At 36.0% G+C, this 14647-nt stretch overlaps 1 protein-coding gene across 1 annotated transcript; it reads right to left on the bottom strand.

The window, feature by feature from the left end:
• Positions 1-7779: 7779 nt before the first annotated feature.
• On the bottom strand, positions 7780-8370 carry LOC137833408 (uncharacterized). Its single transcript, XM_068641760.1, has one exon. The coding sequence runs from the start codon at positions 8368-8370 to the stop codon at positions 7780-7782; it is 591 nt and encodes a 196-aa protein (XP_068497861.1).
• Positions 8371-14647: the final 6277 nt, after the last annotated feature.

Genomic DNA, 14647 nt, shown 5'->3' with positions numbered 1-14647 from the left:
ATCATCGTTGCGCCAAGCTCATTGGCGTTATCAGGTATCCAACTTAACTTCATTAGCACAAACCATCCTTTTCTTATTTATGTTACGAAACTCACTTTAACTTTCTTATGCAGCTTTCGCATTCTTGCTTTCTTTAGTGTTCTTGCTCGTTGAAGTTTTTTCGCGTTTTCTCCTTCACCGTCATACACTTCCACTCGTGTCAACCAAGTAATTCCTGTCTTATTGATTATTAACTGGTTGATGATGTTGCATGGAATGTATTTTTATTTTACCATTGATTTATTCAATCTTCCTGGCCTGAACCGTATCTATCCTTTGTTTGCGTTCGTTTGTTCTAGCTATTTTCGACAATGGATTACAGTGTCTTGTACCCTTGAGCCAAAAAAGATCTTTTGAAAGAAACCTCTTACTATACCACCCACCTGTGTCTTAGAGAGCTAAGGGAGAACGATTGTACTATGAGTAAGCGGTACGAGGGTTATGCAAAAATTGTAGAATGTAGGGAGAACGAGCCCATTTGTTGCAATGAGTCTTCAAACCCCGAGGGTCCGTTCTGTTTCTTTTATGCAACCTTTTTCATAAAAGTTCTTCTACGTCTCCTCCTAACCATCTTCGAAAAAGAGCTTTTGACCAAGCTTAACGTCGCCATTGCCCAGCTACATCCTAATAGCTGGGCATTTATCCAGGCTTTTGTTATCTTGTGTGCTCAGTTCGACATCTCGTCGTTCGTTGAGGTTTTTCCTCTACTTCTTCGAAGCCAAACACACAAGTAGCAAACTGTGGGTGTTCCAGAATGGTGCCCCTGGAAGAGTCATACTTACCCTCGTCCAGTCTTCATACAAAAACTTCAAAGGTAAGTTCGTTAAAGTCCGAGCCTCCACAGGAGATCCAACCCTTCTGGATGGATTTCCCTTGTATTGGACCCCCAAGCCCAAATTTCAGAGTGCTCGCGCCTGGAAGAGCTATCATCCAAAGACCAAGGCATTTGCCAATTATTGATAGGCTTGAAGGTTGTCTTTTACACCTCTTACCTACTGACTAAAGAGTACATTCTCGGTGCTTTGAAGGCTTACACTGGTACTCCTCATTTCTTACCCTTAGTGAAAATAACTTTGCTATCGTTATTGACCATTTACTTGTTTTCTTTGCAAAGAAGATGTTGCCCAATGTTAGTAAGAAAGAGCTAGGCAAGATGGACAAAAGGATGAGGGTAGCTGCCAACATGCCCAAGGATTCCTTAGCAGAAAAACAAAAGGCTCCAGCCACTACAACTCATGCCCCAATTGACGAGGATACCACCTTGGGGCTTGTTTTCAAAAGAAAGACGAAGGTAATTGTTGCCCCCACCGAGCACTCTCACTCGGATGGACGAGCTCCTCCTCAAAATGTTGTTCCTTCAGAAGGCCAGACTCTGCCCCGAGATGTGATTGTTATCCAAGAGGACGAAGCGGAGAGCTATAAGGGGAAGAGTTTGTGAGACCCGAACTTCGACATCCTGCCTAGCGATGACAAGGACAAGCTCATGGCCCACGATGAAGACCAACTGTATCGTGACGCCAAGAAGCAAATCGGGCAAGCTTTTCCCATGGGATGCTTGGCCATTTCAAAGACAAGAGCTCGGAAGGCAGTAGAAGATAAAAAAGTCCAAGAGAATTTGGAGCTCCGCAAAAAAGATAGAACACATTCCATCTGAGCTTCAACATTCAAAGAGCCTACTTCAAGAAGTCGAACGACTTCAAGCTGAGAAGTCTAAGGAGTCAGCGGACCGAGCTCAGGGGCAGCAGATCGAGCCAACTAGCCTAGCTTAAGAAAGAAACACATTGTTGGCCAAAGTTGACAAGTTAAAAAGGGAGTTGACCCTCAAAGACGAAACTTTTGCCATAGCCACAAATTCCTTTAAACAAGATGATGCCCAATCCTACCTTGTAGGATTCGAGGCAGTTGTTGAACAGGCAACGACACTTCATCCCTCTTTGGACTTCACCAAACTTCATCCCTTTTTGAACTTTACATATTCAAAACTAGGAAAAACAAACAAAATCTTTAAATATATATATATATATATATATTTATATAGATCTAGAAAACAAAACAAAAAAAATTATTCATATCTAAAAAGAAAAACAAAATCTTTAAAAAAATATTCAAATCTTAAAAAATAAAAAACTAAAAAATTTATTCACATAAAAAAAATAGTTAGTATATTCACAATATTTAGGAAATTATACTTAACAAATCAAACTTGTCCCCTAACAACGACGCCAAAAACTTGATGATTATTTACGGCAAGTGCACCGCGTTTGTCAAAAGTAATAATTGTCCCTACGGACGGATATCGATCCCACAAGGAACAATGAATTATCGAGTACAATATTCGCTAAATATAACAACAGAACAATAAAAAGAGTTTGAAGTGATTATGTTGGCATTGATCAATAAGAAAACAAACAAAGAATTAGTTGCTTCAATTGGAAAAATAGGGATTAAGTTTCATCTTTCTCACTCTCATGTATTTTAATTAGCATGTTAATATTAAGTTCTTTGATTGAAATTGACGCCCTTAGAAAATTCATTTATATCGATCTCTCGCATATAAAATTCTTAAGAATGTTTCCTAAATATCGATCTCTCGCATACTTATAAAAACAACTTAGAAATCACAATTAGACGTAATGGCAATTAACATTTCAAGTCTATCTCTAGCACTCAAATATGCTAAGTATTGATGTTTAGGTCCGAATTCTAAAAATACCTCTCGGTCAGATTTAAGATTCTCAATTTGTCACGAAAAGTTAAAAGTAAAACAACAATACCAATAATCAATCAAGAACTGAATATTAATATATAAAATATCACCGCAATACACAAGAGTTTGAGCAGATTACTCCCAATCCCAAATGGTAGGATTAGTCACGCATACTTCTATCACCTTCCATTCTCCCAATTAGGTTACAATTCACTCTATGGTGTTTTCCTCTCAATCTGGCACACTAGGGTTGAGCCTCTAGCCCTCTATGTATCCTAGTTTTCTAGGGTAAGGTTGTTTGCTGTGTCGCGCTAATGGGCTAAATGATAAAACATAAAAAAAGGCCCAATCTTTCTTTGCATCTTTTTCCATTATGGGACCTTCCAGCTTTCTCTTTTTAGCTCAAATTATTCTCCTTTACTCCAAATCTTCAATCCTCCCTATAAATATGCAATTAACACCAAATTTGGGAATAAAATGCTCTTATTCAAATAAAGCTCATAAAAAATGTATAAAATCATAAATTAGGGATTATTTTATATGTAAATTAGCAATAAATCTTCATAAGTGCCTATATTTTAATATGAAATATTACTGAAATTAGACACTTATCATATACTCGGATAATCATACTAACACCGAGCTAGGTCGTCTTACCTTGTGCTAGATAATCAATTTACAGACAAGGCGTTTATGCTCGGATAATGGTACTAACACCGAGCTAGGTCGTCTTACCTTGTGCTAACTCAAGTAGATCAACAAACAAAGTAATCTCACAGGGCGCCTATGATCGGGCATATGTACTTACGCCAAGCTAGGTTGACTTACCATGTGCTAATTCAGGTAAATCAACAAAACTAATGCACCATCTTACAAGAACAAATTTATCATTAGATGACCTCGTTAAAAAACTCCTTTGAGGAAAAAAGAGTATCACCTTAATCATCATGTTGTTAAAAAACAAAGCATTAAAACAAAATGCCTTAACTGAAGTAAAACTTGAGGTTTGTCACGTTCCACGTTCGAGGAATAGCTCCCCCTCCAAGGTTTCTAATCTGTACGCTCCATTCCCGAGCACCTCGATTATGCGAAATGGGTCGGTCCACTTCAGAGATAACTTGTTTTCTAAGGGGTTAGGATGGGCCTTTCGCATTACCAAGTCGGCAACCTTGAACTACCAAAGTCTCTTCTTGGTCTTTTGCCTCAACTCCACCCTCCTCTTTAAAGCTTTCAAGTTAATGCGGGCATGTTCATGCACCTCATCTTGCAAGTCCAGGTTCACCTTCTTTCCTTTGTTGGATTCCTCAACAACGAAGCTTTGGAACCGAGGAGAATTCTCTTGTATTTCCACTAGTATCATGGCATCTGACCCATATACCAAACTGAAGGGCGTTTCTTTGGTTGTTGATTGAGGGGTGGTGTGATAGGCCCACAGGATTCTGGGAACTTCCTCTGACCAAGTTCCCTTTGCCTTTTCTAACCTCCTCTTCAACCCTCTCAATAGGACTCTGTTAGCTGATTCAACTTTACCATTCATCTGAGGGTGTTCCACTGAGGCGAATATTTGTTTTATCCCGAGCTCTGAACATAGCTTATCCAACTGTTGACTAGCAAATTGAGTTCCACTGTCAGAAACTAGGTGCCTCGGGATCCTGAAATGGCACACAATGTTCTTCCACACAAAATGCTGCACCTTGTGAGCAGTTATCAGTGCAACTGGCTCAGGTTCAACCCACTTGGTGAAGTATTCAATGGCCACAATGAGAAATTTTATCTGACGTATCGCTAATAAGAAAGGACCTAAAATGTTTATTCCCCGTGTATGGAAGGGCCATGGACTATAAATGGACCGCAACTCCTTGGCTGGCACGTGGTGCCAATCAGTGTGCTTCTGACATTTCTCGCAACGTTGTGCATATCTCACGCAATCCTCCTTCATGGTCGTCCAATAATACCTAGCTTGGATGACCTTCAATGAGAGAGCTTGTCCTCCTATGTGATTACCACAAATACCTTCATGGAGCTCGACCATTATGCAGACGCACTAATATCCACTTACACATGTGAGGATTGGGTGGGTATAGCCGTGACGGAAAAGATTTCCATCTATCAGGGTGTAGCGCCTTGTACTCCTCTTAACCATCTTGTCCTCCACAGGCTCGGTAGGAAGTAACCCATCAGTTAGGTAACATTTGTAAGGTGTCATCCAAGTGTCTGTGGTGTCGACCTACAAAACCTCAAGAAACTCATCCCCCTAATAATTTGTAAGTGGTTATTCTTGGGACTTTCAGGGTTTCCTGAGTCATCAACCGATGCCTTTTCCCCTTTCCTGAGTTGATCCCTAAGACCTCCACGTGGTTGTCCTTGGTTGGTCCTTCTTCAGCTGTCCTAGGTGACTTCAATGTCTCATAGATTACTGACCTTTGTCGACTTCCCTTCCCCGAGCTAGCTAGCTTAGACAACAAGTCTGCTCGGGAGTTTTGCTCTCTGGAAACGTGAATGAGATCGAATGTAGAAAAGGCTGCTTTCAAGATCGTTACGTACTTGAGATATAATAGCTGCGGATCCTTGGTTTGATACTCACCAGTGACTTGCCCGGTGACAAGCAATGAGTCACTCTTCACCAACAAACTCCAAGCTCCCAACTCCTTGGCTAGCAACATCCCTGCTATCAAGGTTTCATACTCAACTTGATTGTTACTCTCCTTGAACGTGAACCTCAGGGCTTGCTCGATCAATAGCCCGCTTGGTCCCTCTAAAATGACCCCAACCCCATTCCCCTACTGATTGAAGGATTCATCTACCGAAAGAACCCATTGGAAATCATTGGGATCAAGCTGGGTGTCATCAGATGAAAGTTCTACCATGAAGTTAGCGTATACCTGACCCTTGATTGGCCCTCTAGGTTCATACTGTATGTCAAACTCAGATAACTCCACCGTCCAACGGACAATCCGACCTGCTATATCAGGCTTTCGAAGGCCCTTGCAAATGAGCAGATTGGTCATCACAATCACGATGAAGCTCTGAAAGTAGTGGCGAAGTCGTCGAGCTGTAAACACCACGACTAAGGCAACTTTCTCGATAGCCTGATACTGAGTTTTTGGTCCCTACAGTACCTTACTCACAAAGTAGACTGACTTTTGGAACTTATCTTGATCTTGCAAAATGACCAAGCTAATCGTCCTATCTGTAATCGCAAAATAAAGACAAATAGGGGTACCGGGGACTGGCTTACCAAGAACAGGGGGATTAATCAAGTACTATTTCAACTTGGTGAATGTTTCCTCGCATTCTTTAGTCCATACAAAACGGTTGTTCTTCTTGAGACATTGAAAATAAGGATACCCCTTATCGTCACCGGCTGACAGGAAGCGAGAAAGGGCGGTCATGCGCCCAGTTAACTGTTGGACCTCTTTCACATTGGTCAACCTCCTCATTTCTATGATTGCAGCGCATTTGTCGGGGTTCGCCTCTATGCCCCTTTTAGTTAGCAAGAAACCAAGGAACTTCCCAACTTCCACCCCAAATACGCACTTATCTGGATTCAGCCTCAAATTGTACTTTGTTATTGTTCTTAATAGCTCTTCCAGGTCGGTAATATGTTGGTCCTTCTCTTTTAATGTGACAACCATGTCGTTTACATACGCTTGTACGTTTTTCCCGAGCATTGGGGTGAGGATCCAATCCATCAGCCTTTGATAGGTAACGCCAACATTTTTAAGGCCAAAGGGCATAACCTTGTAGTAGTAGTTGGCGAACTCAACCATAAAGGTTGTTTTACTCTTGTCCTTCGGGTGCATACGAATTTGGTTGTATCCCGAGAACACATCCAGGAAGCTTAACAACCGACAACCTAAGGCGTTGTCTACCAAGGAGTCTATCCTCGGTAGGGGTTACGAATCCTTAGAACAAGCCTTGTTCAGGTCAGTGAAGTCAGCACACATCCTCCACTTCCCATTGGCCTTCTTTACCGACATGTTTTCCAGCCACCCCGGGTATTGGATCTCCTTTACGTGGCCAACAACCATTAGCTTATGAGTCTCCTCTCGGATGACGAGGCACTTATCCTTGTTGAACTTCCTTCTCCTCTGGACCATGGGCTTGCTTCTCTCATCCATAGTAAGCCGATGACATAGGAAGTCTGGGTCTATCTCGGGCATGTCCGTGGATGACCATGTGAAAGCATCCATATTCTCTGATATCACGGTCGTTATCTTATCCTCTAGCTCCTTGCACAATGAGGTGTCAAGCTTGAACTTCTTCCCTTTTATCTCATTTTCCTGAACCTCTGCAGCAAGTCCAGGTTGCTTCTCATTGACGACTTCTGCCTCCGCAATCTATTAAGCTTCTCTTTTATTCTTTAGGCTACTCTCATAGCATTTTCGTGTCGTCTTCTGATTGAACTTTATGGTAATCACTCATCCCTCAAGGGAAGACATCTTCATCTTCATGTGGACCGTTGAGGCTACCGCACCCATGAGAAACCATGTCTTCCAAGTCGGAGCTCATGAAGTAGAGAGTGGGCTCCGGTGGATGATCAGGTCTCCTTGCTTCCAAGGACATCACTGCTCGTGCATATCGCTTACATTTGGAAGCAGAGTTTCCTCCTCCTGAAAATCCTCCCGAGATGGTGTTCAGCTCTCCATGGACCGATGTCTCATGTGCTTGGTTTCTGAGCGCGACCTCTCCTTTTGGTTCTTCCTGGCCAGCCTCAAGATACTCCTTCAGGATCCCTTCCTTCACCAAGCTAGCCAGTTGGTGGCCCAAAGCTATGCATCACTCAACATTATGCCCAAATGCTTTGTGGAACTCACACTAGGCATCTCTCCATGATCCCACATTCTGGTCTATCTTCTTGGGAAACTTCAGCTCGTCTACTACCTCTGGCATGCTCAATGATTCTTTGTAGGACACTTGAAATTTGGGTTGAGTTGCTGACTCCTCCTTGGCCTTCATCTTGGGCTCGTCTCTCTTGGCTAGTATGGCACGTACCTCAAGTCCGTTCTCTTCTCAGCAGAGGTTACGTTGACTCACAAGGGTCGGGCTCGACTGCTTTCCTTAGGCCTAAGTTGCCTTAAATGTGAGTTGTCATTCTTTCTTACCATAATCTCCTCTGCTTCGATGCAGGCGAGAACTCGTTCTTGTACCTCAAAAAATGTCTTTATTGGATTTTTGATTAACGAGTCGATGAATGGTCCCATCGCAATCCCTTGCTCGAAAGCGGCAATCATCATCTCTTCATTGTGCGTTAGAAGTCTTACCGTAAGCACACTGAACGTATTCAGGTAATCCTTCAACGACTCTCCCTCCTTTTGCCTCACGCCAAAGATGTCATACATCCTCGAGGATTTGACCTTGTTGACGGAGAAATGTTCTCTAAACATCTTGGAAAACTTAGAAAAAGAGGTGATCTGACCATCAGGGATCCCGCTGAACCATTGTAGGGTTGTACCATTAAAACTACCCATGAACATTTTACACAAGATGGCATCCGTTCCTCCAGAGATAATCATCTGAGCATTGAATGTTGTGAGATGATTTTTGGGGTCCTCTATCCCTGTGACAAAGGCGATCTTGGGTGTGATATAGTGAGGTGGCACGGGCTCATCCATAATCTCCATTGAGAATGGCTTGGGAGCATCCCTCGCTGGCAAGTTCTGATATCTCTCCCTGATGGAACATCGGTCATGTCAATGCAGGCTTTTCCGTAAGTCCTTATTGGTTATGCACAACTCCTCGTTGGTTTGCGCTTGTTCCTCCATTGCAGCCCGAGAGGCCTCGATCTCTACCATCAGAAGATCCTTCAGGAGCTCTTGCTCAGCTCTGGCTTCCGCTCATAGCCTCTCCTGCTCGGCTCTGGCTTCTTCTTGGATATGCTCTTGCTCTCGTTTGTGCTCCTAATTGGCCTCCTGGAGGGCCCTCGTGGCATTTGTTGTAAGGTGGGGCATCGCTTCCTTCAGATCCATGCGAGCCTTACATTGTGTTTCTCATCACGTCAGAAGGCTTAATCATGAATGCGAATGAGATCAAGTTTTATCGGGCCCCACGGTAGATGCCAAATGTTTTTGTCGGTTAACCTCGGGTTGACTGGATGGGCGAGCTCCACTACTGACTTGTCTCCAATTGGTGCTCCGAGATGCTGCTCCACTGGGACAAATGGGGTTCTACCTGTTGATCACACTCTGACGATCAAGTCAGTAAGAGCATACAAAATAAGTAATCAGTTCCAGTCTCAAGTATTTAGAAACAATGTACCTTTTTTTAGGGTCTCAAGCCCCTTTTATAGTTATCCCTTTAACAACTTCCACTCACGAGAATATAATCTCAACTGAAAGCATACATAACAGAAAGATATTTTGTCTACGGACACCTTTACTCACGGTGTTAACAACAGAAGAGAATATCATGCACCATTATTCACTGTGGGAGAATATCGTGCACCTTTATTCACGGGTACTTGCCACTTAATTAACAACTTTATTAACATATATATTCAATTAACAACTTGTATATTCATTAATATATAACTAACGTATGCATTATAATAACATATGACCAAACTTAATATTTTCTATTCTTTAATTATTTTTTACCAAGCTTACCATTAAAACTGGACCGAGCCCGTAACCCACCTTTTGGATCTAAAGCTAAGCTGACTATAGCCAAAGACTTAGGTCTCGAACATTACTGTCCAATACATATTTATTTTCCAAAATATTTAGATTAAGATTATTCCTTAACAAGATTAGGAATATGCAAAATAGATATTAACTTAACCTAATCTGATTTTCTTTATAGTGACTAATTGATTTGAATTTATTAGAAATATATATTGTATCTCTTGTAAATGGGTTCTAATGTCAAATTATTTAGAATTTATGCTTGTACCAAATTAAAAGAAATATATATTATCTAATGCATTCTGATTTCTGATTTGCGACACATTTTAATTTTAAAAAAATTTAAAAAAGAAAATTCTCATTTTGGTATAGTTAGTCTATTTTAGAATTATGGTTTTTACGTTACAATTTCTTAAAAATATTATTGTTATATCATTTTCTGACAGGTAAATTATAACAAATTATAGACAGCTCTTCATATTTATTCATATTACTTCTAACACCTTTGTCGTATTTTAAAATTATTTTCAACCCTTTTATAATAATGTTGTTAAGGTGCACATAGAATTTAACAATCAATAGGAAACTTCAATATATTTAAATTATTTTTATTTTAAATTATTTATTTTTAAATGGTTTATTTAGATAACATAATTTAAATTTATTAATTTTTTTATTTGAAATTAATATTCTAAATATTATGTAAAAACACAAGTAAAATTAAAAAAGTTGTACTAAAAATAATTATTATAGACTTTAATTAAAATAATTTGTGTGACATTTGTCAAGAAATAATTTTATTTATATAGTTGAGAAAATTCTAACAAAGATCAACTAAGAAATAGTTTTAAATTATATTAGTAAATAATCCAAAAATAACTAATGCAAAATACTAACTCAAAAGTTAGTTTTATTAGTATCAATAAAAATTAATATTAATATTAGTAAAAATATAATTTTTCCAATATCGGTTGAGAAAAATTTGATTAACATTGGCTGGTAAATAACCTTGACCTACGGAGTGTCGTTGATTAAGATCAATTGAAGAGAATCTCAATTAATATCAATAGAAAAAATATTGAGTTTAAAATCAAAAAAATCTTCATTGAGTTGACAAAAAAAATCTTAATACTGAAAGTTGAAAAATAACACCTGTCTATAATTGAAAAGGAAATAACCTCAATCACGATTATTAAAATGGAGTCTAGAAAATAATATAAAGAAATCAAACAGAGATTTGAAAGAGATAAAATATGAAAAAAATTAAATTCTTATGTTTTTAAGTGGAACTGAAATTTTCTAATTTTAAGTATTTAAATATTCTAATAAATTCTTGAAATTTTAATTTCTTTTAAAATATTATATTCATATAAAATCTTTCAAATTCTTTGTAAAAATGAATTACTTTATAAAAATTCTTCATTGAAACACACTAAGAAAGTTTAAATGGTTGGAAGAAAGGCAAAAGTTTGTGAAAAGGTAAGAAACATTAATTTTCATTTTAAGAAAACTAAAATATTTTATAAATCATGCATTCTTTTACCTTAAGATCGTCAAAATAATAGATTTTGTGATGAAAAAGACCTAATAACATAAACATGTTAAACAATTACAACAAAACACGTTTACATCATTTAAAATGTGGAAGATAAAGAATCAATCTCCCAACATTGTATATAAAAGTCACTCATTAGTTTACTTATGATTTTTTAATTCTTGCTCTTAATATCTAATGGTGTTGTATGCTGAAGAAAATAGTAGGTTTTGTGTCTGAAAGTGTAGATTATATGTCCAATTTATAAAAATCTACTATCATAGAGTTTCAAACTTTTGGAACAAGAAATTAAATATGTATGTGAATTGTGGTGATATGTACTCTAATAATGAGTATTATCTCCCACATATCACAATATATTAAAAAAAATCATCATAAGCTCTTAATTCTAATGAATAAACCAGATGTTTATTCTAGGTCACAACTAAATGAGTTTTCTCGAAATAAACAAATACGTGTATAAAATAAATGAGAAAAATATCAAATTGAATAAAAAAAAATTTAAAGTAATTACAATTATGATAGTAACATGCTAGTTGTAGCATTTCATCCAAAGCATATTGTCATAGTTTAGGTTATTAGAAATGTTATATATTTAGGTCAAACTTTTGACCTTCATATTTGAAATTTGCAATATGAATCCAATCATCAAGAGTGATTCAGATTTGCTTCTTCAAAACCTCTGACACTAAGTTTTTAGTGTCTTGCAGCTTCAAATTTGTGAAGCATACATGGACTGAATCTTCAAATATGTGACCTTTTATTTACACAAATTTGTCCAATGAATGATAAGAGAACTTAAGGAAAGCTAAAACAAATTCCACCAATTCTTTGCCCTTTCTTTGGGAGTTAACCCTTTCTCTCTTTCGTTTAGAGGATGATGAAAACATGATATTAATCCTGAAAAGCTTCCCAACGAAATTTAATTTGTGTGAAGAAATAATTAATTGTTTAAAAAAGTTGACCTTCAAAATCGTAATTAAATTTTTTTTCTTCCAGTATACTTGGTTCCAAATTTTTTTGTTTAAAAAGTATTATAGGAATTAGCCTTCAATTCTTCTGTACACACCAGAAACAAAAATTTAAACATATACCAATATAATTATGAATTTGTATTGTAAGCAACAACTATGATGTTTTATACATGTATAAAGTTTCTTTCACACTCTAACACTAAAAACAATCACTCTACAAGCCTTTTTTTTTTAATAAAATATTATATTATAATAAAATACTAATTTTTTTAGTTCTCAAATGAATAAGATTGCTGTCAAGTATCATTTTTCTTAATACACATTATCAAAGTTTACATGAACATAATTTCAAATTAACATTTCATTCCAATTTTAATTGTTTTAAACATTGTATAGGTGAAGGAAGTTGTGGTCAAATACAAACAACGGCATTGAAACTGTTCTTGTATGCCAATATAGTCCCACATCACAATATCTCAGATGCGGTGATTGACCCTGACAATACTATCTCTTGGACTTGAGGTCGAAACATTGACGCTTACCGTGGGATCCGAGAGACTCCTTAGCCCCTCAGTTAGGGGGAATCCACTTCTCTTAAACTTCGACTGGAAGACTTGTTCTCGTATGTCAATATAGTTCAACGTCGCTCAGGAGTTGAGGCAAATGACAGTTTATATACTCTCTCCTCCTGCCCAAAAAAAGAAAGAAGACGAAGATTTCAATAGTACTCTAAGTCTCATCTTCTTATCAGAAAAAAAAAAATGGTCGAATTACTTTTGTTGTATCTGAACCACACATTACATCCTTGACTGCAACTTGAAGCCAAGTTAAGAAATATCTGATGCAACTTTGGAATGAAGTGCCTTATGGATGGACATGATGAGTGCATGTGAACCCTTGATGAGAGTGCATGAGGTTGCAATGTGCTGGAAGTTACCTTTTTGCAGACCCCCATGTGGTCGAAGTAGTTCCTATGTCTGCACGTGCATAGTCCTTGCATGCATACGTTGGAAAATTTACTATGTTGTTGGTATAACATGCATCAGAGAAATAGGTGTGTGGATATGAAGGTAATGAATTTGATTTGGTATGAGGATGCCCTAATACCACCTGCTTCAAGTTTCACCCTAATCAGACTTAACCCAACATCCCTAATAAAAGGAAAATCTTTCTCTGTTAACGTTTTAAACCAATCTAGCATTTTTCACAACATTTTTTAAGAGAAGAAAGTGAGAGTGCATCTAGCTTTAATTTGATTCTAAATATTTTCACAATCTAATAACTCATTTCAAATTAAGAATATAGTTGTTACAAAGTTAATTTTAAACCTAACTTAACCTCATAAAATCAACTTGATGAGGTGAGGTTTGCATCCACTTATATACTACGAAAGGCTCTAATCTCTAGTCGATGTCCAACAATAGTCTTTATATTTTTCTCAAATGTAAGTGATAGATTGCGTGAAGATCTTAGAGGAATTATTTTATTTTTCAGAATAAAAAAACAAAAAAGATTGTGTGTTTATTGAAATAGAAATTATTTGTATTCTTTTTTTGGAATTTAAATTAAATATTTAATAAGTTAAATTAAAATGTTGTCAATTTCATTTAAATATAAATTATTTGTATATTACTTGATAATTAAATTATTATATTTTAACATTGAATTTAAGAAATTATATATATGTCGTATTCTATGTAAATAAATTTTTAACATTGAAAAATAAATCAAATAGTGAATAAATAAAATAAACATAATATTAAAATTAAAAATACGAAGAAAAAATACTATTTTTTTCTAAAAAGCTAATTAAAAAATTAATTAATTCATTACGAAAATATAATATGTAATTATTAAAAATAATTATTTAAATGGATATTCTAATTTATCTACGGTTAGGCATTGATCTTGATTATTATTTATTTACTTATATTTTTGTCATTTAATTTATCTCTAGTCACCCTATTGTTCCTATTTATTAGTTTATATTTTTGTTATTTTATTTTCCTACCTATTCATATATAATTATTTAAGTTATTGTTTTAATTTTTATTTTATTTTGAAATATATATTTTTATCATTCCAAAAAATTATAAAATAATAGTTTAATTACCTTTTAGTTCCAATATTCAAGAAAAGTCAATTCAATTATGAGATTTTAAAAAGTTTAATATGGTTCATTTTTTTTTAAATATTCAATGTGGTTCCTCCTATTATATTATTCTTATTAAAATATATTTATGTCAGTGGAGTGCTATGAAATTGTATATTAAAAATTATGTATTTTTACCACTTGAATTATTATAAAAATAGTTGAACCACCACATTGAATTGTTTTAAAAGGTTTGGATCACATTGAACTTTTCTAAAAAATTGGGATTAAATTGAAATTTTTTTAAAAATGTTGGGGCTAAATTGATCTTTTAAAATCTATGGTATGAAATTAATTTTTGGATCTTAATATAGAGATTAAAAGGAGAATTAATCCTAAAATAATAATAAAATAAAGTAAAATTAATTATTGTTTTTATTTTAATGAGTTTGGATAAAAGAAAGTTACCTATATACTTTATTATCATTATTATTATTATTATTATATTTTTTTGTATTTGTTTAATGGTGTGTATAGATCATTGGTAAGATTAATATAACATATTTTAATAGTTATCATGTTATATGATTCTTGAAAGTGTCAAAGAACATGTTAGTTGACAAAGAGTCATAAAATTCGTTAAATTGAGTTAAGACC

This window comes from Phaseolus vulgaris, chromosome 6 (assembly GCF_000499845.2).
Source record: "Phaseolus vulgaris cultivar G19833 chromosome 6, P. vulgaris v2.0, whole genome shotgun sequence".
NCBI lineage: Eukaryota > Viridiplantae > Streptophyta > Magnoliopsida > Fabales > Fabaceae > Phaseolus > Phaseolus vulgaris.
The sequence above is the reverse complement of the archived record's forward strand: the minus strand, read 5'-3'. Positions and strand labels throughout refer to the sequence as shown.